General features: G+C 36.9%; 1 protein-coding gene and 1 long non-coding RNA gene across 9 annotated transcripts in view; one reads left to right on the plus strand and one right to left on the minus strand.

Moving 5' to 3' along the window:
• Tet (Ten-Eleven Translocation (TET) family protein) overlaps positions 1 to 26,178 on the minus strand; it is a 344,582-nt gene that overhangs the window by 184,977 nt on the left and 133,427 nt on the right. For all 7 annotated transcript variants that reach the window (XM_073985814.1, XM_073985820.1, XM_073985819.1 and 4 more), the window contains exon 5: positions 12,483 to 12,581. In XM_073985814.1, the coding sequence (XP_073841915.1) occupies positions 12,483 to 12,581 (99 nt within the window). The remainder of the gene's footprint in view (positions 1 to 12,482; positions 12,582 to 26,178) is intronic.
• The window catches only part of LOC141403431 (uncharacterized), a 55,079-nt gene that overhangs the window by 15,482 nt on the left and 13,419 nt on the right, over positions 1 to 26,178 (plus strand). The gene's annotated exons all lie outside the window — the stretch shown is intronic.

Raw genomic sequence — 26,178 nt, forward strand, 5'->3', positions numbered from 1 at the left:
TAATATCACATAAAGTATGATTGCGGTTGAAGCAATGAATCCATCAAGCTCAAGCAGATCTCTGCTACAGACGCACAGTGGTTCGACCACCAAAACTGCTAAACATAATTATTAGACTTTTAGATGGTGTAACATGAAAAATTGTCATGAACATATACCGGCTCTCACAATCTTTTACGATGATCGGTTCTACGTTCCGGAGCGACCTGAGCAACACTCGGCCAGGTATATTCAACTCAGCAACATATGTACCAACAACGCATCAACCCCATAACACAGCCCAACCTAATGCATACCAATGTTTATATGGCTTTAGTTGACATCGTTCGCAACTTTTTTAATAACGTTATCGGTTTGCAAGGATGCAATTCTCAGTAATGATTGTATCCTATGTGAGTGGATGACACAGGATTGCCTTGATTATATCAGAGTTCTAAAATGATCGCTTGAATCCGAGTAGATTCGAGCGGGAGTACTCCTACGAGTAGATAAAGAACTCGAATATACTCTGCTTTGCTCGTTTTCGAGTGGGATTAAATACGCTTGAAATCGTGCAGATTCTACTGTTTTAGTTTTTTTCATACCGTTGTTTTATTTATAAGTGTGGTTATTACGTTATTAATACGTTGAATACCACCGCCCACAATCCAGCAATCGGTACACAACAACAACAAAATTGGGCAAACGCTGTGTGAGTGCATGGTTTTTCAATGCGTTAATGGAAAGAGAAGCTCTCATTACTTGCTCGAAAGTAAAGGGCTGCGGAATGCTGTCCAAATCTGTAACAACAAAGCTACTACACACACGAACACACAAATCGGCCGTAGATTTCACTATTAGAGTAAATTCTTACTCTATTTCGAACATTTAGACTCCCATTCTTATTTGTTTAACAAATAGTAGTCGCGGGCGCCACAGTGGTGCAATGGTATGCACATCCACCTTGCACGCTGAACCCCTGGATTCGATTCCCATGCTAGGAAACATCAAATTATTAATGATGACAAATACCTTTCAGCGTAATATTTGACGACATTTTCAGAGTATCTTAGTCATGTTAATCTTTTCTACATAGAAAATAGGCTCCATATCATTGAGCCAATATGAATCGGGATGAACAGTGATATGAGAGAAGTCTCCTTTGTCCGTACAGGGATGTTTGTGGAACAATTATATATTATAACCGCGAGCGCTGCCACATAAAACAAAAGTGTGGAGAGTAAAGTTCTTGTACTACTCTACTCTTTGACTACTCTCACTCGCGAATAAAATCAAGAATTGGAGCTGTGACATTAATACATTGCCACAGGGACCGTTGTTTACTGTTCACGCAGAGACTTGCGTTTTATGTCGCACACAGAGACTTTGTTATTCTGTCCCACACAGAGACTTCGTTTTACTGTCCCTTATATAGATTTCGGGTTCCTGTCCCACACAGAGATTTTGGTATTCTGTCCCTTAAAGGAACGTTCGTTCGTAGACGTACCCAGTAGCTTGTACGAGATCGTAGCCAGAAATTATAGTAGTAATATCTAGTCCTAACAATCGTCGTTCCAGATCATCATAAGACGAGTTTCTAAACATGATGGACGTTCAGAAACACGTCGTCAACTGAGTTAACAATCAACACGTTCTCGATCATTGTTAAATCGTTGAACCCGACCCGATTTGTCTGTCAGCTTCGTCGCTCCCGGTCATCGTAGAACCCAATGATCAACACACCTCGATATTAACAATCATTAAACCACCAGCAGAGTTCACGAACTTCGTCAAATGTCGTCGCCGATTATTAACCCACAAAACACAGAATCAGCACATTTAACGATATCGCTTAAATCGTCAGTCAGCAAGGAGGAACATAGTGATAACATAGCATTTCATTAAAATATACCATACCAGTATTTCGTATTTTTGGATAAATAAACACGTTCATTGAGCAGATTGATCATCTTCATGCCGTTCACCAAAAGGTACCACGTCGTTCATTTCGCTCTTTGGCTCATTTCCGTTCACTAACATGAAATAACTATATTCACTCGTTTAGTCTAACTAGAAGAGCTATATAAACGAGACAATCTAAATGAACGATATAAACGAATTAGACATGGCTTCTCTCGTTCATTTCACGCAATTGGTCCCAGTTCAATCATGAACGACACAATTCTAGTATTTAAAATATTCAAGTTTACATATGTATGTATGTGCTTGGAGGAATTTATTAGAATTTATTACACTATACAGCACTGAAAATACAAACAACTTCTAGTAAGCATTTTTTGATACTACAAAACCCCTGGTAGGGTTTGTCCTGTCAGATCCAGTTCGGATTTTATGACCCCATCAAAACCGGGCTAAACCTACAGTTTTTTTGCATTTATCGGGCCTTTATCACAGAAACGATTGGCCTTGCTGTCTTTGGCAATATTGTAGCCCTAAAGTAGTAGAACTTATCTTTTGAAAAGACTATTTAAGAAAAACTCCATCTAAGGCATCAAACTCGATAAAATAAAGAAAATTTTACATAATTGCTGAAATTTTGGTCAGTATCAGCTAAATTATTGGGAGTTGGAGCAAGTAATGTTTTGCAAAAATCTTTAAAATAAAGTTCTCAGCAATTCTTCAGAATATTCTGAAACACTAAAATGCTTACTTCATGTTGTTTCAGCGTATTGTGCATCATATCTTTTAAAACACTTATTTCAAACACAGTTCACACCAACAATTTATTCTCGCATTTCGGATATCACCACATTATTGATATATTTATTAAATTGTCGTTGAAAAATATACTGAAAACAGCGTGATAGAGGCATTTTACAACAATGGCATGTTCTGAAGAGTTGTGTATTACATTTAATATTTTTCCAAAAGAAAACATTAACAAAAAATAAACGGGTTTGGAGATATCGTGCGAAATGTAAACAAATTATGGACATTTTCGATATTTCATAAAATTTGAGGCAATAAATGTAGTTTTTTGATTTCATTATTTCTCCAAATATTTTATTCTTGCTCCTTTCTACAAATTTGCTTCAGAGGTCAGATGAATATTCACATAGGTTTTAGCGATGTAGCCCAGAACGGCTTGAAAAAGTCAATATGTAACCATGTTTAGGTGGAGCCATAAAATCCAAGCTGGATCTGACACAACAAAACCCAACTAGGGTTTTTGTCGTTTGGTCTGTACTTTCAAAAATTGCTGCTACTTATTGCAGCTACTATCGTGTGGCCACCAGCCAAAGTGACTCCAGCTTTTGTTAACATACAAAGAGGAAAAGCGTACAATGTTTCCACTTCATGATAGGTGAGAGACAGAAGGAAAGAAGAAAAAAAATCTGCTATCCTATTTATTGTGCCTTAAATATTTTTTTGTTTTGCTCTCGCTGTGGGTAGTCGTAAAAATGTTGCACAGTTTTATCAGCCATTCTCATAAAAAGTCAAACCCCAAATCAATACCCTATTGGGATTTCAATATTTTACTTTTTCACCATTTGTAGTAGTTCGACCTATTATTTCAGTCAAATTTCAACAAGTTTTGTCTAGTTCCAGACATGTCTGCCGTTTTCTTATTCCAAAATGTTAGACATTGAATGGCAATATTTGTGTATTCTCTTTCCCCTCACTAAGCAACTTTCGTTTCACTCACATAACACATTGACAATGAGCAACAAGTAAAATCCTTGTAAGGATTTGGGAGTGCGTGGTTAAATGTTTTTACCCCAAGAGGTGGCACAAACATAACTCTATTATTTTCATTTTCTTCTACGAATAGTCACAACTAAAAAGATGATTGTCGTGTCTGAACATTATCACCACATATAATCACACATAAGAAAACATACATAGCAGTATCTTTCTAATCCGTTATGAGTATCCATACACATACAAATGTACAAACTTTTTTTCTTTTCCAAACATATCTATGGAAAGTAATGATTTCCAGCCAACTTTTAGCATTGACTATTTCCTTGTCGTTGTTTTCTTTTCTTTAGCTAGAACATGTGCGAATCCATTGAAATGTTCTTCTAGAGAAAACTTCAAAGATGAAGACGTCCTTGACGAAATGTGGGATATAAAAAAGCCATGATAGTAAAACATTCGAGACCGAACAATGGGAACCCTTAACGAATAACACACAACATTCAATGCGGTTCTCGGCCAATGTCAGACATGGTGATAGTCGGCGGCAATATCAGGCAGCAAGTGAAAGCGCACAACAGGTCAAAGTCAATGGCAGAGGAACTAAACCCTGCCGCATAACAACTAGTGGTAAATTGCTTTCAAACGCCACACAAGAACAAAAACTGTTCTTTGTGAATGAAACTCAAAGGAAGTGTGTTTGCCAAAGTTCCCATCATCCTCATCTCACCGTGGTAGTCGTTGCCCGTGGTGGTATCAACCATTCTATGGAAGAAAGAATGCGGCATATGGTGTCTGTGAATCAAACACTTAAGAGACGAGGTTTTTTTTGTTGTGGCCTGATGATGTCGTTTGTCGTCATTACCTTTTGTGTAATAAGTAGACCGCTTGTCTACACATGTATAGTATGTCGGAAGGATGGCAAGGAGATAGAAACGGAGAAGAGGAGCCGTAAAACGGTTTATGCGCCTTATACTGTAATCTCGCCTTATTAAACCGACATATCACGTGCCATTGACTGCTATCTTCATTGCTACTAGGAGGCCATTCTCCAAGCTGCAGACACCAGAAGCTGCAACATCAGCCTTGTTGGGAATCCCGGATATACAATGATGGTGATGACAGTGGCGGTCTTTATAATTTTTTTCGTTTGCTTTCGCTTCAGCAGTGTGTAGCTGTCTGTGGGCATGTGTGCTCGTACGTTTACTTTAAAGTCTGAGGGAAAAAATATTGTCACACAATACCAATGGACCCTTATCGCAGACAAACACTCTGCGTAGTCTGCTACATTGCAACGACAAAGTAGAACTCTTTGGGCAAGCGAATCACGCCAAGGTGAACATCAAAAAACCTTTTGGCCATACAAACGCAGCAATGGATGGATGGATGTTTAAATGCTCTTGCTGCTTCTGTTGGTACGTGAGGCAAGCAATTGCTGCTACTTATTGCAGCAACTAACGTGTGGCCACCAGCCAATATGACTCCAGCTTTTGTTAAAACACAAAGAGGAAAAGCTTACAATGTTTCCATTTCATGATGGGTGAGAGACAGAAGGAGAGAAGAAAAAAAACCTGCGATCCTATTTATTGTGCCTTAAATATTTTTTTTTGTTTTGCTGTCGCTGTGGGTAATCGTAATCATGTCCGCATACATATTCCCCCAAACAGTTTTTTCGAGTGTGACCAAGATTTCAGATTTCTTACCCAATGATCCGTCCTTTCCTTTTCTTTGTTTGTGGATACGTGCCAATATAGCACGAGACAAATGTGTGCGAATGCCTGGCTGCCACTAACTCATGTCTGACATTATGGATTAGCTTAACAAGAGCTGGTGGGTATGGTGGTGACTTAGCTTGTATGCTGGAATTACTGGCGCTATTGACTACTTGTGAAAGTAGTCAGGAATACCATACCATGGCACATGTGCCGTTTCTCATTTTAACGACCATTCTTGGCTGGCGCATGGCTGTGGCGACACAGACGAAGCAAGGCAAATGACGGCAATGATGATGATGAGTGCAAAGATGTCTTCTTTACAGAAAGACTAAAGACCAATAATCAAAAAATGAAAAAATACTGTATTTTCCTACTGCCTTTAATTTTCGATTGCGTGTAACACAATATCAGTTTGAAGGTGGTATGATAAGTTGGGGGAAGATGAAACATTTGGACATTGTTTTAATATTTTTTTGAAGAAAGCTATTCAAAAATTGCTATTCAACGTGGTGCAATTAATTGTTAGCATGCTTAGCCAAAGAAGCTTAAAGGGTTATGGCCACTTACAAAAAAATCGGAATTTTTTATTAGCTCATTTTAAAGTACTGTAAAATAAAATATGTTGCAAAACTTTTCGAGTCGATCGGACCAAAACTAGCTGAGATATGAACGTTAGAAGGGGACAATTCATTGTGATCTGTATGTAACATCGAAGTTTAAAACGCGGTTTTCTCGAAATGGAATTTTTCTAGCTCTCTGTACGGGTGATCAGATATATATTTTTTGGGATTATTATACAAATAAAAAGCTTGTCTTAAGCGATAGACTTTAAAAAAATACGGATTTATAGCGAAAAAAAAGTCAAAATATATGCTGATCGGTTTATTCTTTTTCGACCTACAGTGGACATCGCAAACTGTTTTGACAGAAAACTATGCATTATTTAAAAAAAAAAAAACCGAGAGTAGCTCTAGGTGTGACCTTTCATATGAAAAAAAACTCTAAAAAATGTCGGTAGATTTCTTGTATAAAATTCATGGTTTCCTTTGGTTCTCAATAAGTGGTTATAAGCCCTTAATCATTTTTTTGACAGTTCCAATAAAACTCGAAAATGGGGGATGTACTCCGAGAACTTTATTCACACTGTATTTGATTATGGCTTTAACAACTGCGTCTGTGTGAATGCTTCAGACCTGCCCAAGTGCAGCCGCTAGGGACTTGTTTTTAGAATTTTGGGTTTGTGGAATTCTGCTACCATCGACCACTTCATCCAACTCTCTTCTATACTGCGCCGTCCACGTGGTGAACAGAGTAGCCGTAGTTTTTGTGGTGGATATCTGCATATTCCTCGCGAAGGGTGGTAATATCGGCTAAATATGAGTTCAGTCTCTCATAGATGTCATCAGGGTAGGTATACGTTATGATATCAATGCAGTCTGGAGTGGGCGGAATACAGCAGAGGAAGAGGTTAAATAGTTCCGGAGATATCACCCCACCTTGGGGAACTCCCTGTTTCACTCAAGGGTTTGGACTTCTTGTTCCAGGCACTTATGGAAACATAGCTTCGAAATGTTCACACGAAATCGAGTACAAAGTAGAACTCGCTACAATTAGAGCGAGAGTCATTGCCTTTTATCATAGTCATAGTCTTTTAATTTAAAAAAATAAAACAAAATAAATTTTAAAATTAAAAAAAAATTATATAAAATTACTTTTAAAATTAATTTTTGTTGATTTTTTTAATATTTTTTTTTAATTTTAAACATTTTTAAAAGATTTTAAACATTTAAATTTAGTTCAAAATATAAATTGAAATAAATTTCTACAAAAAATGTTGATTTTTAAATTTTATATTTTTAATTTTTTTTTAGTTTTAAAAATTAAAATATTTTTTTTTAATTACTTTAAAAATTATTTTTTAATGATATTATTAAATTAACATTATTTAAACTTTTTTAAAATTTCTAATTTTAAACATTTGCTTTTAAAAATTTCAAATTTTTAGTTTATTTAAGAACTTTTAACAATTAAAAAACAGAAATTTTACTTTTTTATTTTATATTTTTTATGTTTAAATGTCTATATTATGTTTAAATGTCTATGACCATAGCATTAGTCCAACCATCAATAGCAACGTCCTAAACTACACAAATGCAAAAACACAAATCGCCAAAAAATCAAAAAAATTTAAACAATATTCAAACAAAGATTGATATTTGAAAACACCTTGTTACTGCGTCATGGAGTTTTTGATGGAATCATTAGGCAGGTTAAGTTAAGACCACCCATTTTGTTGTAGTTTTTCCTTGAAATATTAAATTAAACCTTCGTGCCATGACTATGGGGAACCAGGTGCCAGAAAAAGACTCTATTAGCTGTTCAAGATAGGGATTCGAAAGTCGACTTTTGTTTTGCATTCACGTTTGCAAATTTAGATGCCTGCCAAAACTAGCATTATTGCGGGCACCATATTCTACATTTTGTGGTATTTTTCTTCAAAATGTTCCTTCTCAAGTTGCCCAATTTAAAATTTATTTAGGTATTCTTAGGTTTGTCTGTTCACTTACTTTTCTGTGCCTACTCATTTGTCTTAGTTCGTGTTGAAACCACAATGTCTTGAATGTTTTTTTTTTATTATTTTTTGTATTTGGTCTGTAACACGAACATTGGCTAAATGCCGCCGCTGGGGAATGTTAAAAGTCTGGTGACGTTATAATATCTGACAAACAAAACAATTTATACCTCATCGTACAAACAATCATGCAGCAGAACAGACGGTAGAGTACGTACGCACGCCAAGAAATTCCCTCAATCATTGCGGTAGTTATTGCTGCTGCTGCCATTGTCAGGCTAACTAACCAACATCACCATTCTCCCGGAATGAATATAACACCAGACTAGGCATTGATATAAACAGAAAGGTAGGTTGGAAGGCAGGCAAGCAGCAAGGCAATCTGTCAGACGTACCCGGACGGTGTGAACAAGTGCTGCTATGGTATATCGTGTAAATGCCATAACAATCGTTTCGTTTGCTCCATTAGTAAGGCCGCTTGGATCAGTCAGTCATACATATGCAGCGGCATGTCTGACGCCATGGCAAAAAACACGTAGATTTCTCTTAATAATGAATATGTGACGTTGTGCGTTCGAAAGGCCGTCGTCATCGCCTTATCATGTGGTTGGGTGTTCGGCAAAGCCAAATGTGCTACTGCTAACTGCTACTGTCAGCTGGTATGGGTATTGGTTACCGGCTAATTCGTAATCAAAAAGCACTTGCCGCCGTCACTTTTGGCGCCAGTTCGTCTGGCTTAACTGTAACGTTTCACATGATATTGTCTAAACGCTGCCAGCGGCTGCCACCTCAAACGGTCTGTGGTCATTTAAGTCATTTTTAATGGCCTGTATTTTTTGTCTTCTTATTATACGTTTGGATAATACATACAAAAACAGTGTTTGTATGAGTAACGTTTTGTTGATGATGTCTTGAAATATATCAACATCATCATTATTGTTAAGCAGTTGTTGATTTGTTGTCATTATTATTCCTAATGGATGACGTATTATACGTAGTGACAATCATCAAACTGGGGGCTTGTCATGTAAGTATTATGCCTTATCATTATGAGAATTATTATTGAAACATTTAATGTCAACAAGTTTTAACTTTAACGTCTTTATTAAATAGCATTTTTTGGGATAATTTAATGCCAACCCGTATAAAGATGATGACTGACTGACTAGATTAGAAGAGTCACATATTCTGCGATAAGTTGGTTATAAATGTGTGACAATATTTTGAATAAGGGAATTTTGAATGACTCAATAGCACATTAGGTGTTTCGGTGAAAAGCGTTGCTTAACTTGTCAAATCCACTGTATATCTCTCGAATAAATGACGTATTTGATGCTAAAAAATTGACTGAGGTGGCAGTGTAAATAAGTTGTAGACAGTGAATTAAAACCCGCAAAATACTACTATGGCGCACAAATGAAATATGAAAATAATCAGTTCCATCATTACCTTAATCTTGTAATTTTTTTACTGCTTTTACTGCTGATTTTGAGTTTGTTCTGTACCCCAGTTTTTCGAACTTTTGAATTAGTTGTTAACACTTTGTTGGATGTCGAGTGTAATTGTTCTTAATGTAGTACACAACTGTTTATTTTATTTGATACAAATATTATTTAATATTGATATGCCAACTTTCAATTTTCCGCATCAATGTCTGAAGGTATTTAACTTCAAATAAAGAAAAAAAAACTTATGTTTATCATCTTTATCAAAAAAACTGCACTTCCCTTAGGCCAATACCATCATTTATCATAGTATAACTTGGCTATCATTAATTTCAATTTTGTAAATGTTTTCCAGAGCTCTCAACAAAAAACCATTCAAAGCCCCAAAGCACTTCAATAACCGACCGTAGGTAGGTTTGCAGTTAGGTAGGCCCAGTCAGACACTCTTGCGGCAACTTGGATATTTTCCTAAGTATCATGTCGAAGCTAGGCTAGCATGATTTGTTTTTCTATTCTTTCTTCCTTTCTATGTTTTGATGACGTTGATGAATTTGTGACACATCAGACAGAAGTTACGTTAGATGTTCGACGCTGGTAGACATTTGCCAGACAGATACAATGTTAATTCTCGTAACGTGAACGCAAAGTTGAAGGCATCAAAAGCGATTTGTATTTTTTCACTTTCCGTCAACAATGCGCCGACAGTCTGGGCAAAACAAAAAACAAGAAAAACCCTGACAACAATAGAATGTGGCAACAAAACAAATCAATGAATCACCACGAATGAAGTAACCGACTTACTGAATGCTTATGAATGGTTTTTATGCTTAGAAAACAACAACAATCTTTTTTTCCTACGCTTTTTCTGTTTTTGTTATTTTCATGAAAATTCATTGCCAAGGCAACAGCAGGCAAAAGTTAATGACACTGTCAACAATATTGGTGATACTTGAAGAATCCCTCAATGTTTTGTTTTTCCTTAAAAATAAAAAGGTGAGAAGGTTAAGAACCTTTAACTTTCCACTTTTCTTAAGATTTCAAAGGTATGTTTAGGAATTTTTTAGAAGATTTTTTATTTAATATAAAATGTTAGGCGAAAAAATATGTCACAGGAATTAAAGCATATTTATTGAGTATTAGATACAACAACGTTTCCTCAATAGACCCTTATTAACTGTACCGACAAAAAAGATTAAAAAATTAAATGAAAACCATTCTTGAAAATGATAAAATTTTTTGGGGGTTTTTGCATTTCCCTTTTTCATCAGTTTCCAAGTAAGTATTTCGACATATTATTCAAGTACTCATCCGAATCCCGAAATTTTGAACTTTGGAACTTGATGTACGATTGGAAAAACGTCACGATGTGCAAAGTTTCGAGATTTAAAAATTTCTTTATGGCAATCTTTCTCGTTCCCTGTTAAATTTACCTCCTGGGTCTATACAAGCGGTTATGTCCCGGCAAGTCTTATTTCCAAAACATAGAACCCATGTTAGTGAAAATTTTTGAACGTTTGTGGGAGAGGTACCGGAAACAGTAGACCGAAATGGCCCATTTTCGACCGTGATTTAAGTTTGAATAAGACAGATATATGACAAGGCTAAATCGACTCAGCAACTGATTTCGTTCAAACATATGTTTTTATCTTATTAAAATAAAGGTATCGTTAGCCTATAGGCTGAGGGTAAGAAACATAATAAACAAGTAAAAAAGTATCAGTCGGCTTTTTCGACAGAGATATACCCTCAGCCTGTGTAAATTGAAACACTTTTTTCCCAAAAAAACTTATGTATTTAGTTGGTTTCAAAATGTTGGGCGTATGAACCGGCAAAAATTTTGATTTTCAAAAGTTTTGCGGAAGAGGTACTTAAAGAAATGGACCGACATAGACCATGGGGGTGCCATAGGGGGTTTTTACACCCTCAAGAAGTATGGAATTGCCCTTGAAAAAAAAACTTTTACCATCGTAATTGAGGCAGCGAATGTAAGTTGGCTCAACAAAAATCAAAGTCATTCGATTGCAGGTCCTAAAGTAAACATATCCGAAATTTTGTGTGGGAGGTACCGGATGGAGTGGACAAATACAGTCCATATTCGAACCTGATCTATATCTGGTAGATATATTAGTATGTGTAAAGTATGGACCAAATCAACCACTTTCTTCAAGAGTTATCCTGGCACAATTTTTCCGAACATTTTTGAACTTTTGTGGGGGAGGTACCTGAAGTAGTGGACCGATATGGTTTATCTTCGAACATAAACTAAGTTTGGACACAATATTACGAAGGCCAAATTTTGGACGAAATCGGCATATCCGTTCGAGAATTATATTGCGCTCCAACCACTATACATGGTGTCGTAGGGGTTTTTTCAACTTTCAGGTTATTTTCTCAGAAAGTATGGACTTGCCCCTTATGAAACTTGTACCTTCGTATGGGAGACAGTGAATACAAGTTGTTATAACAAAAACCAAGGTGATTCGACAGCAGGTCCTAAACTGAACTTTTCCAAAATTTTGTGTGGGAGGTACCCGAAGCAGTTTACCGATTGAGTACCGTATTAGAACCTCATCTACGTCTGGTAAAAATTTCACGATGTGCAAAATATGGACCAAATCGGTTACTACCTTTAAGAGTTATCGTGCGTTTAAATTTTCCGAACATTTCCGAACTTTTGTGAGGGAGATACCGGAAGGAGTGGACCTATATAACCCATCTTCAAACTTAAACTAAGTTTGGACAAAATATTACGAAAGCCAAATTTTGGACCGAATCGGTTGATCCTTTGGCGAGTTATCGTGCGCTCCAGCCAGCCAGTCAGACAGACAAACAGACGAACGGGCGGCTGAATCAACTCCAAATTGTCTGAAACACATTTCGTCCAAACATACTTGGGGTCTAAAACCATTATTTCGATGAGGCATATTTTGCCCGTAAGAATGTGTATATACCCTCGTTAGCATAAATGCTGAGGGTATACAAGTTTCGAAAATTTTGGATTCTTACAGGTTCTGAAATATTAGTTATTTTGAAAAATGGTTTGCTTATGTAAATCCGTGTTTGGACCGAATCAGGTTCTACAGGACTATGTTATATTATTATATGACTTACCCCTGTTGTTGGTGTTGTATTTCCAGCTGCAGTTTTTCCTTTGCCGCGACCACGTTTTGATTCGGGACGAACGGGTTGACCATCGGGACCATAGACAACCTAAAAATAGGAAACAAAAAGAGGATTAATATTTTTTAACAAAACAAAGTTAAATATTAAAAATGCATGGACGTTATTGCTACAAATAATTCTCTATAGGAGGGTCGAATAAATATTGCGATGTATGTTTGTTTTTTTATATATAAAACAGTTCAATGTCGATAGCACGGTTCGACTTTATTTTTCACCATTACAAGTGGTAAATTTAATACTGTGGAGTATATTCATTTCATTTCGTGCTACCAGTTGCCAGATGGCGTCATACGTTTTAAGCGCCCTCTACCTTTTTAGTGAAGACATTGCTGATGACATTGCCAACCAAGAATTCAAAAGATATGAGAATGGTGTGTACATTGTTTTCCTTCAACTTAGTCAAGTTCACAATCAAAAAAATTTGTGGTGAAAATGCATACTATAATAGCAAAGCCAAGAATCAAATTCGAACGTGGTAACAATTCACAATGTGATATACGATTTTTCGTACGAATGTTTACACAAGAGTACAATTTGTCATATTTTAATTTTATTTTGAAAAAAAAAATTAAATAAAATATAAGGGTTTATATAAATGAAAGAAATTTAATTTGCAACACTAGATGTGCAAGATTTTATTGCACTCTACGACTACTTGGATTCAGTATTTTATCAGAATAAATAATTTAAAAAATTATTTTCATTTGTATTTACAAATTAGTTGCACCATAGACTGACTCACTTCGAATTTGCTCCATAAGAGCATTCATTCGTCTCTACCATGTTCCGTGTGCTCACAAGAGCCTTAAAGAGGATACGGTGCTCTTGAATCAACTTTATATGGAAGGTGTTTACACCTGGGAATCCTTTGCGGATTATGAAACTACAATATTCATAGATGAGAAGAATCAAAAAACAAACAAAAAATCGCAGGAGCGCTTTTTAAATAAATCGCGATTCAAGTTGACATTTTTAGGGGTTGTTTAGGTTTTCACGATTTTGCTTGGAAACCGCAAATCAAATCTAAGTGGGATTAGAGAAAATGTAGCAGTAAAATTTCTCTACAAGATTGACTTTTATGACATTGTCCTAGGTTTCACCATTTCTAAGATATAGAAGTATGGGACAATGCACTGATACAGCTATCGCCTCCTTATAAAACGATACAGCTATCGCCTCCTTATAAAACAATGTTATGACTGTAATTTCCTAATTTTAACTTTTATATCTCAAAAATGGTAGAACCTAGGAAAAAATTACGAAAGCCAATCTTGTAGAAAGTTTTCGCAGCTACAAGATTTTCTCTAGCCCCATTTCGAGAAGACTTGCCGCTTTCAAGCAAAATAGCGAAAACCTAACAAAAATCCTAAAAAGGTGATCTGAACTTTTATATATCAAAAATGGTACAACCTAGGATAAAATTACGAAAGTCAATCTTTTAGAGAATTTTCTCAGCTACAAGATTTTCCTTAGCCCCATTTCGATAGGACTTACGGTTTCCAAGCAAAATCGCGAAAACCTTAAAAACCCCTAAAAATGTGAACTTTAACCGCGATTTATTTAAAATCCCTCCAGCGATTTTTTCTTGTTTTTTGGATTTTACTCACCTATGAACATTGCTGTTTCAAAAACCGCAAAATCTTCCCAGGTGTAAGCGGTTTTCACTTGAAGTTAGTTAAGGCGCACCATGTATGACATTGCTTTATGAGGTTGCGATACAGTCAATGCATTGTCCCAATTTGAACTTTTATATCGCAATAACGGTTAAACCTACGAAATTATCATAAAGTTCAATCTTGTAGAGAATTTTTATAGCTACAATATTTTCGTTAGTTTCATTTCGATAGGGCTTGCGGTTTTCAAAATCCTGGTAACCTAAACAACCCCTAAAAATGTCAACTTGAATCATGATTTAATTTAAAAGCGCTTCGACGTTTTTTTTTGTTTTTTTTTTATTTTGCTCATCTATGAACATTTTAGTTTCAGAATCCGCAAAAACTTCCCAGTTGTAAGCACCTTCCATTTAAAGTTGCTTCAAGAGCACCGTGAGGATTGGCTCACTTAATATTAGCACTAAAAAGTGTTATAGAAATTCGATTCGAATAAAATCCGCTCTCCCTTATTTATTAAAAAAACAACTTTTAGTTTTTTTTTATATTTTAGGTATAAAAAAGTGTTGGATCAAATAATTAAACATTTTAAAAAGTTTGTGTTTAAACTAGTAAAGTAATAATAAAATGAAACCACTGTAATAGAAAACACAAAGGTATCTCTGAAATAAATTTCAAATCAATCCGGAACTTTACGTTAAGCTTAACAGAAGTGCAACAATTTTAAACTTTTGTGCGACATGTTTCGGAGAAAGTGCACCAAAACATTCGACTGACTTATAAAACTCCATCTATGCGATTAAATTCGTATCTCCTTAACATTAAAAAAACAGCTTTGTGTCGTTGGTGGCTACAAAGATTTCGGGGACCATACATCGAGAAGTATGACCTGCCCCCAATAAACACACCTAAAGAAAATAAGCAGACACAATAATTCTGACATCTATAGGGGTTTCTTGAGTTTTTGGGCCAATTTTTCAGGAAGTATGGATTTGCCCCCGAAAAAAATTGGTCCGTCTTAACTAGAGCGGCATACACAACATGTTCCCTCACGAGTCCTTAATCTGCACTTTTTCCACACCTTGTGGGGAGGCACCCGAAAGAGTGGTCTGATGTAGTCAATATTCGGACATAATTCGATACTGTAAGAGATAGTACGATGTACAATGTCTGGACCAAATCGGTTTCTCCCTTTGAGGGCTATCTTACGTACTACTTAGTTTAGTTGGTGTCGACAGACTTATTTGGAGACTTTGGGTCATTATCTCAGGAAGTATGGACTTGCCCTCGAAAAATGCAAGGTTGTAACAGGGCCCGCAAGAAAAACTTTTCGGAAAAAATGTCAAAACGTTCCGAGATGAGCTGGTAAACTGCACTTTTCCCAAATTTGGTGTGGGAGTTACCTGAAGGACGGGACCGATATAGTCCATATTTCAACCTGATTTATAACTAGATGAAATTATGCGATGTGCAAAGTTTGGACTAATCAGAAACACCCTGCTAGAGTTAGCGTGCGGATTTGCCATTTTAGTTGGTGCCGTCAGGGTAAGGCCGTAAGCTTTTAGGCCATTATCTCACGAAGTTTGGAATTGCACAAGAAAAAAAATTGTACTGCGTAAAGAGGGTCGCAAGGACAATATGCTGAAAAAAATTTGAACAGATCCGAGAGGAGCTCTTAGACTTCACTTTTTCCGAATTTTGTGTTGAACGATATAGTCCATATTTGATTCCGATCTATGCCTGAAAATAATACCATATGCAAATTATGACCAATTCGGTGACTCCCTTCGAAAGTTATCGTGCGCACCATTTTAGCGAAAAATTTTGAATTTTTGTGGGGGAGGTACCGAAAGGAGTGGACTGTGTATAGCACCATTAGCTGACGCTACAAAGAGTAACTTGTTTCCGCAGCCAGACATAAGGCGAAACTTGTGATTTTAGGTACTGCGAACACAAACACGTGAAATACGATGAATATGATGAATACGGTTAGTGCAACAGGATGCGACACAAATGTGTGCAATTTTAAACATTTTTGTTGAAATACGATTTTTACGCATAAATTGTGAACCTATGAGTCTAAAGTGAATGAATATGGAACAATAAATTCCTAAATTTGAAACATTTTATGCCTAAAAATCGTATTTCAACAAAAATGTTTAAAATTGCGCACATTTATGTCGCATCTTGTGCAGAAATTTTAGAGTGTAGTTAGTTATATTTAATGAAAGTTTTATTTGAAGAATAATGGTTGGTACAAACAAATTTCAGGTGACGTAGGGGATGGAAGATACCAAGGAACGGTCCTGACCGGTTTTAACATGGCAAAGCCCAGGATTTATCTTGGTCCCTCTTTCATCCCAAGTGGACACTGACCTCCCCGTGGTGTCACCTGGGGAACTGCCTTTAACACCCGTTAAAGGTAGTGAGCTAACATGTGCCGCGCGTTCACCCATAAGAACGTTAAAAACTTGGGTTTGGGCGTCGGGTTAGTAACCCTCCCCTAGAAAAAACAGCCTACTATGAAAAAACGAAAGAAAAGAAAAACAAACCCCTCTAAGGTTGACGAACCCCGCAAACGTTTTAAGGACCATGATCTGCGAATCTGCACCTGGAATGTTCGCACTCTTTATAGAGAAGGTGCAGTCTTCGCATTGGCAGACGTACTTGAAAAGTACAAGACCGATATTACTGCCATACAGGAAATACGATGGATTGGGAAAGGCGTCACAACAACACCTAAAGGTGACGCACTGTATTATAGCTGCCATGACGTAAAGCATGAGTTTGGTTGTGGATTCGTAGTTAGTCGGAGACTAAAACATCTTGTATCCAGCTTCACTCCAGTGAATGAAAGACTTGCTGCAATTCGAATAAAAGCTAAATTCTTCAACATCAGCTTTATCTGCGCTCATGCTCCCACTGAAGAAAAGGATGAACAGACCAAAGATATATTTTACGAGCGCTTAGAAGAAACATATGACCGTTGCCCTGCCCATGACATTAAAATCATTCTAGGCGATTTTAATGCCAAAATTGGAAAGGAGAATATCTTTGGCCCAACAGTCGGGAAATTCAGTCTCCACAGTGAAACATCTGACAATGGTATGAGACTGATAGACTTTGCAGCTGCAAAAAACATGGTAGTTAGCAGTACCAGATTTAATCATCTCGATATTCATAAGGGCACCTGGCTGTCTCCAGATCAGAAAACAAGAAACCAAATTGATCATGTTGTGATAGATGGAAGACATTCATCGAGCGTGTTGGATGTACGATCGTTCCGAGGCGCAAACATTGATTCGGACCACTACCTTGTTGCAGCAAAGGTACGCACCCGCTTAAACGTAGCAAACAAAGTACGAACAGACACAACACGAAAGTTAGACATCGGTAAGCTGCAATCACAACAGATAGCCACAGCATATTCCACTCAACTAGCCCAATTGCTTAATCAAAGCCCTCCTCATCCCGATAACATATCAGCGCAATGGCAAAGCATTGCCCACTCCATGCAAACAGCCGCAAAATCCATACTTGGATACCAGAGACCTCCACCAAGGAATCCATGGTATGATGAGGAGTGTCGTGCTGCCACCGAAGAAAAAAATGCGGCATATAAGGCTACTTTACAATCCGTAGCAACGCGTAGCGCACGAGAGAGATACAGGGAGAAAAGGAGAGAGGAGAAACGTCTTTTCCGCAGGAAAAAGAGAGAGATGGAAAAGCGGGAGTGTGAAAAAATCGAGATGTACAGGAGCCAGAATGAAGTCCGAAAATTCTACCAAAGAGTCAAGCATCAAACTGATGGCTTTGGTACAGGCACATCCTCCTGTAGAGACCAGCAAGGTAATTTGGTAACTGATACAGATAGTGTACTCAGGATATGGAAAGAACATTTTTCAAATCTGTTGGTATCCAATAGCAGCGAAGACGACGAAGATACCACAGTCCCAATCCTAGAAGATGGTATTGAATGTATACCGCCCAGCCAAGATGAGGTAAAGACAGCAATAAATCGGCTGAAGAATAATAAGGCAGCAGGGGCCGATGGCTTACCAGCCGAGCTGTTCAAAACCGGAGGCGACACGCTGATAAGGTGTATTCATCAGCTAGTTAGCACCATCTGGCAGGAAGAACGAGTACCCGACGATTGGAACCTGAGTATCCTGTGCCCCGTCCACAAGAAGGGAGATAAGACTGTATGCTCTAACTATAGGGGCATAAGTCTACTCCCTATTGCCTACAAGATCGTGTCAGGGATATTGTGCGAACGACTAAAGCCAATGGTCAACGAGATTATTGGACCATACCAATGCGGCTTTAGACCTGGCAAGTCCACCATTGACCAGATATTTACCCTGCGGCAAATCCTGGAGAAGACCCAAGAGATGCAGATCGACACCTACCACCTTTTTGTCGATTATAAAGCAGCCTTCGACAGTCCGCTGCGCTCAAAGGTATTCCAAGCCATGTCTGAATTTGGTATTCCCGCAAAGCTCATCCGGCTTTGTAAAATGACTTTAACTGACACGAGGTCCTCAGTTAAAATAGGAAAGAACCTCTCCGAAGAGTTTGGTACCAAAAGAGGTTTCAGACAAGGAGACAGCCTTTCGTGTGACCTCTTCAACATCCTGCTAGAAAAGGTTATACGAGAGGCAAACGTCAAAAGAAGTGGCACAATCTACACCAACAGTCACATGTTACTTGCTTATGCTGATGATATAGACATCATGGGTCGATCAGTAAAAGAAGTAACTGATACCTTTATAAAGGTCGAAGGAGAATCTGCTAAAGTGGGTCTGGCGGTAAACGGTGAGAAGACCAAGTTGATGGTGTCGACGCGCAATGCGTCCATTGAGCTCGGACCGACTGTGGAAGTTGGTTCCTATAATATTGAGGTAGTAAAAGACTTCGTCTACCTCGGCACCTCCGTCAACACAACAAACGACATCAGTTGTGAAATAAAAAGAAGAATTGTATTGGCCAACAGATGCTACTTTGGATTAAGTAAGCAGTTTAAAAACAAAGCCACATCTCGTCAAACAAAAATAACGCTCTACAAAACACTGATACTACCCGTGCTGATGTATGGCTCCGAAGCCTGGGTACTTGCGCAAGCAGACATGGCAGTGCTTGGTGTGTTTGAGAGAAAAATTCTTCGAAAGATCTACGGACCAATCTGCGTTGACGGTGAATATCGACGTCGCATGAACCACGAGCTGTATCTGCTATACAACGACATCAATATTGTTAAACGTATCGAGATGCAGCGATTGCGTTGGCTAGGCCATATCATAAGAATGAGCGATGATGAACCCGCTAAAAAGGCGTATGAATACATGCCACATGGCGGTGCACGCAGAATTGGCAGGCCAAGGAATAGATGGCGCAAACAAGTGGATGATGAGATGACAAGGCGCGGTATTCCAGTGTGCAAAGCAACAAATAGAGAGGATTGGAGATCTCTTCTTAGTTCGGCCTATAGAACAAATGTTCTGTAATGGGCCAGCTAAGTAAGTAAGTAAGTACAAACAAATTTCGTTTGATTTGACATATTCTCATTTTTTTAGATTTCCCTATAAGGGATTGAATAAAAGATACGACCCAGCATCACCTTTATTTGCTATCGTATGTGGGGAATAATAACTAAGACATTCTCCATGATGTTTTTAAATGAGTGCGCATGCGTCCCTTAATTTCTAACTAAAATTAAAATTTGCATTTGAAACAACTCCCTCGTGCCTTGTTTTAATCTACAAATTGTAGTCATTTTTAAATGTGCGAGTTAATGTCAAGATTGACATGAAAATCTTGAGGATTCCTAGCAGCCATAACGCACAACAACTTACGAAAAAATGTCATGGCAAGTTTTCTTGCCTATGACAAACCCAAAAAGTAAAAAAAAAACTGAAATGACATTTCTTTAAAGGGCATGGAAATGCAGCAACCACATTCGTGTGGGGAGGAAGTGATGTAAAAATGGAACACAAAACAGGAACAGGCGAAACATGTGCATATTTCTAGAACCCCAACGATGATGATGCACGGAGATAAATATAACGGTATGTTCTGCAGATGCATGTACGTATGTATGTGTACATGTAAATACATTTCAAGTTAGTGCATTTATTTTTAAATTTAAAATGAAAAATAAAAACACGATTTGTTGTTGTCTTAAAGACGGCTGCTGTATATTTTATTTAGTGCTGGAATGACTTTAAATGTCATTTCATATCTGGCGGGAACTGATCTAAATTTAAACCACGCATAAGGCATCAAACATATGGTGGTGTTCAAAGACTTAATCACTTCAAAAAAGAAACGACAACAAACATTCGTATGTACGAACGTACGTACATACGTCGCATATGATGCAGTTTCAGTTTCCATGAAACACAATGCATTTGAAACCCTGTTCAGTGTTAAGCCCTCTTATATTTACGTGCATGTTTCCAATTGGGAAAATGGGGAGGAACCACATAAACATGAGTAGAGGTACACAACATTGTCTCACTTAAATGTCACATTTTGGGTGTCTTCACTTGTCTTGTCTCTCCTTGTCTTGTTTTTATGGATTTTAAGGAGATTAAGTGACATTTTTAATGTCTAAGTATTTCCTTAAGGTTTCAAATTACATTTCAATTCAAATTTGAATACAATAATCATTTTGGGTTCAAATAATTTCGTGTTCTTAGACGCAGATGTTGTAAATAAACACATATTTGAAATTTAGTTTCCAGGAAGTACTTGAGCGATACTTCTTTTAAAGTGTCACTTAAAGAATTTTGTTATGAAAATTGAAACATTTATTTTAACATCTGGAATATTTACGATTGCATTACGGAGTGCCATCAATAGGATTTGAATTTGAAATCATGCAGATGTTATGACTTACACATGTCTGATAAATTATAAATAAATTAAGATTTGGCAGTAGGAAAAGCATTTGACTTATTTATTATGGTGATTTCAACAGGAAATTATTTTAAATAAAATAAGGAAACAACTAATGTGAACTTAAGCATTTAAACCTAATATATACTGACACCTAATACAAGAGGTTTGGGAAAATACATATGTAATTTATTTGACAGATGTTTGAAGAAATTACCAACTTTTACTAAAATCTAAAAAATTGCTCTGTAAACACGTGGAAGCTCTTAACCCACTTAGCGCCGAGATTTTTTTACAAGAAAACTTAAAATTTTATATAAAATTATATTTTGAGACTTTTTAACTATTTTTAAAAATCAACTTTTTCTCTAAAAAGTAAAATTTTTCTGGAATCGGCCCTTTTTTAAAAGTGCCGAAAATTGTGGAGGATATGCAAACATAACAATTTTTAACAATTCCTTGAATTTATATGGATGTAAAATTTGTGATTAAATTAATATGAAATTTTACAATTTTTTTTTAATTGCTTGTTTTTTTTTTTTTGCCAAATGCGTGGAAATACATAGACCAAATGGATCTTTATAAGCGTGAAACGTCAGATAACTTACCATACTATAAAAACTTCCAAAAAATATGCGAAAATAACCGTTTTTTACGTCAATTTTTCACCCATTTTTTGTGGCGTTTAAACAACCAGTGGCATTGATTTCTATAAAATATGATTCTCAATGAATATTCAACAAAAAAATTTTGAATGCATTTTATGTTTTGATTCTTCTTATATTTAAACTCCAATTAATCCCATATTAAATTTTCATTTAAATCCCACATCAAATTCCTCAACACATTCAACAGTTCCCTTAAACCGTTCAACATTTAATTATTAAAGCTAACAACCCACCTACCCCAAAAAGGGGTTTCCCTCAAGGTCACACTCACCCTTCACGCAAATTAATTATAAACAAATCCCCATGCCATCCATCCATATTATGTATTATGAGAATTCCTAATGCCGACCGACACCAGATTACACAACAACAGCCATTTGCAGTGTCTGCCAGACGAAATATTGGGTGTGCGTGCGTGTTGGCGTATCATTCTTAATGGGCACAATGAACTTTTATTAACCCAAATATCTGGCGTTGGCTGTGGCAACGGTGTACGAATGTCCTTGTGCTCACAAATCTCTTAACGACTTATTTATGTAATTTTTCTTCCGCCTCAAAGTTTAGGTATCAAGTTCAAAGTCATCATCAACAAACATACAGAACATTAAACGTCATAATAACACCCACTTTGAGGCGAATCTATAAACATTTTCACCCATACTTTCCCCATACACATTTACTTTCATGTACGCACGACACTCAAAGTTATGGCAGCAGACATGGAACCTATTTCTCAGACAATCAAATCATAAAAGCTCCCGAGCACACCCACCAACGCCCGCCGCCCAGATAGACATGCACAACAACAGGCCATTCAGGCAATATACAGACTAAAGTAACAGCAACAACACTCCAAAATATTGTAAATACATGTATGAGTGTGGGAGTTTACGCACACACACAGATCCAAATCAAGAGGGAGGGATGTAGTGGAGACAAAACCAACAACAACACAACGGCTTTCACGAGTAAATGAATGAATGAATCAGAAATAAGGATATAAACAGGCTCTAGGAAGTTTAGCAACCACCCAAACCGAATGTCAGGCAGGCAGACAGACAAATAAACACTCACACACATTTATAGACCAAAATATAGGCGCTCACACACAAACACACACACACACACACCAATTTACAATAAATATGTGTATTTGTGAGGACATTGACATTGTCCTACAAACATAACAATTTTTAGCAAAAGTAACAACAACAATAACATTTATTTGCAAAAGTCCTATATTACTTTGTGGCCCCCATGCCGCCGCTCTTTCAACTGGCAAGCATGCAACAATGTGTGTGTGTGCGATTATTTGTATTGCGGAGGAGACGAGACACACAAAACTGTGTCTAGCACATTCTCTTTGTAGTCCTTATAACTGGGCCAACAGCCATGTCCTAGTCTGACAGGCACTAAAGAAATGAGTTTGAGTTAATGGATCCGTCGTGTGTAGATTGTGTGGGTTAGGGATTTAGATTTTGTTTGTTGTTTTTTTTTTTGCTTTTTCAAGTAAATCGAAAATTGTGGCGGCAAAATTTTTGTTTAGACATTTGTTTTCGCAAAGTTATAGAAATAGGGAAATTATTTATTATTATGCATGTATTCGAAGAAGAAGAGTATTTTACGATTGGAGTAAATTTAACAGTAATATTACTTAAGCTATTGTGCTTGCCTGGTTGTTAGGCTCAATTAACCTTTCTATAGATTTTAATAATGCAAATAATGGAAATTTTATGGTGTTTTTACAAAATTCTATAGTGCCCTCTGACTGATTCTGATATGAGTAAAATCGAGAAAATACAATTTTAATGTCCCAAATTATCAGGTCAATACTCCATGTATGCCGATTATGGCTAGTCAAAGTTAAGTTCACGAACGAACTAGTTCAATTTAATAATAATGAAAGCATGATATGCAGTCGGATATTGATTTCGCGGAAACCAGACGGTCGGAAACTTTATTATGCGGGAAGGGAAAATGTTTCTTATTGTTTATTTCGCATCGGTTAACCACGAAATCTTTTGTTATCCGGGATTTTATTCCATACACAAATTCATTGGCGGCGCAAAATTATTTTTCTACCCTCCACCATAGTATGGAAGGTATATTAAATTTGTACAGCATTGAAATAATCATTTGCGACCATATAAAGTATATATATACTTGATCAGTAACATTTTGAGTCGATCTATGCATGTCCGACCGTTCGTCCATCTGTTTCAATCACTGTAGCATCTACAAAAATTAAGATAGGACGCAGAAATTTTGGACGACAGATGCGTCTTTTGTGTGCCGGCAGGTCAAGTTCGATGATGGGCTATATCGGTCCACGTTTTTGTATAGCCCCATAAAACAGTACTGTCCGATTTCGGGTATTTTGACGTTTTTAGTCAAATTTTCAGACCGAATAAGCTATAAATAGACATTTAGGGTTACCAGGCGTTCCATGTTGAGGTATTGCCACCGTATAACGGTACTTTCCGATTTTCGGTATTTTGAGGATTTTAGCTACAATTTAAACCGAACTAGCTGTAATTTGACATTTGAGGTTCTCTGTGGTCACGAAACTTCTTCAGTAAAAATCGTCAACATATGTCCATACTTTGGTATAGCCCCCATATAACGGTACCTTGATATTTGAGGTTCCCTGCAGTTGCAAAACTTTTTTACCAGAAATTGTCAAGATAGGTCCACACATTGATATAGCCTCCATATAACGGTATCTTCCGATTTTCGGTATTTTGAAGGGTTTAGCTACGATTTGTAACCGAACTAGCTGTTATTTGACATTTGAGTTTCACAGTAATCACAAATGCTCTCCATCAAAAATTCTCAACATAGGTCCATGTTTTGGTATAGCCCCCATATAACGGTACCTCCAGATTTTCGGTATTTTGAGGGTCTTAGCTACATTGTATGAAGGGTAGTTCCTTTGACATTTGAGGTTTCTTTGCAGTTACAAAACTTTTCCACCAAAAATTGTCAAAATAGATCCACACTTTGATATAGCCCCCATATAAAGGTACCACCTGGGGCTGACTGGAAGAAATAATACGATGTGCCAAGTTTGGACCAATCAGAAACTCCTTGTGCGAGTTATCTTGCGGACTTAGCACTTTTGTTAGTGACGAAAGGGTTTCGTCAAGATTTTAGGCCATTATCTCAGGAAGTATGAACAACATTCTATACAACTTATTCCAGATTTTGTGTGGGAGGCACATGAAGGAGTGGTCCGATAAAGTCCATATTCTAACCCCAGCTATGACTGGAAGCAATAACACGATGTGCAAAGTTTGGACCAAATCGATTGTACCCTTCGAGAGCCGTTGATCCCATAATTTTACAGAACAATTTTGAACTTTTGTGTGGGAGGTGCCAGAAGGAGTGGGCTTACATGGCCCATCTTTGAGTTTGATCTATGTTTGTAAAAAAATATCACGACAGTCAAATTTTGTACCGAATCGCTTAATTTGTTCGAGAGTTATAGTGCGCACCAGCCAGCCATACAGATGGACGTACACGGACTTAATTAATCGGGAAAATCGATTGTCCGTAACGCCTCCTTTTTGAATAATCGAGGTCCATCTTCATTTTAGTTCACTTCTATGAACGATTTCCAATATAGATTTATTTTGTTCCTTTACTTTTAAAAATAGTAAAACCGGTAAAAGTTGTAAACTGCTACCATATTCATTGCATGGTGTCTGAAGTTAAGAAACGCTTTTCGAGTAAAAAGTGGTAATACTTGAAGATTCTTGCACGTAAAGGAACAGAGCTAATGATGAAACTAGATTGCGAACTATTTGAATCACAAGGGTTTGTACCCAAGGCGGATCTCTTCTCTACGTTTCTATCGCGTCTAACATCAATGCTAATAATTTTAATTCGCTAGTTCATATCAACAATTTTCAGAAAAGAAAAGAGCAACTGAACTAGTTCCACTGAATTCAGTTCAATAATAGAATACTCACATATGGCCGATCGAAGGAACTGGACATAAAATAATTAAAAGAACTAATTATAGAAATAACATCGCATACAACGGGCTAAAAACTATGATAACAAAGAAACAAACGCCTATGACAGCAAAAGAAATAAAGACAAACGGACGTATAGGCCCAAATTGGCTCCATTGCCTGAAATCGTGCAAAACATCGTCCATGAGGTCTAAAACCAATTTTTCATATTTTCAAAACTTATATAATTTTGTTATCCAAAGGCAGGAAATATAATTAAGAAAATAAAATAAAAACAACTAAAGAAATATTTGTATTAAAAAATAAACTGTTCCATCACTGCAATTTCTGCCTTCTGTGCGTTGCCAAAACAATGGAAACTCACATTAAAACATGTCATTTGAATCACTCATAATCACACTCTTATTAACATCTTTAGGCAGCTGTCAATTTATTTTGAAACTTATCATTAATTTCAATTGAAGAGTGAAAA

This window comes from Musca autumnalis, unplaced genomic scaffold, assembly GCF_047663935.1.
Source record: "Musca autumnalis isolate F117 unplaced genomic scaffold, ASM4766393v1 scaffold_4, whole genome shotgun sequence".
NCBI classification, from domain to species: domain Eukaryota; kingdom Metazoa; phylum Arthropoda; class Insecta; order Diptera; family Muscidae; genus Musca; species Musca autumnalis.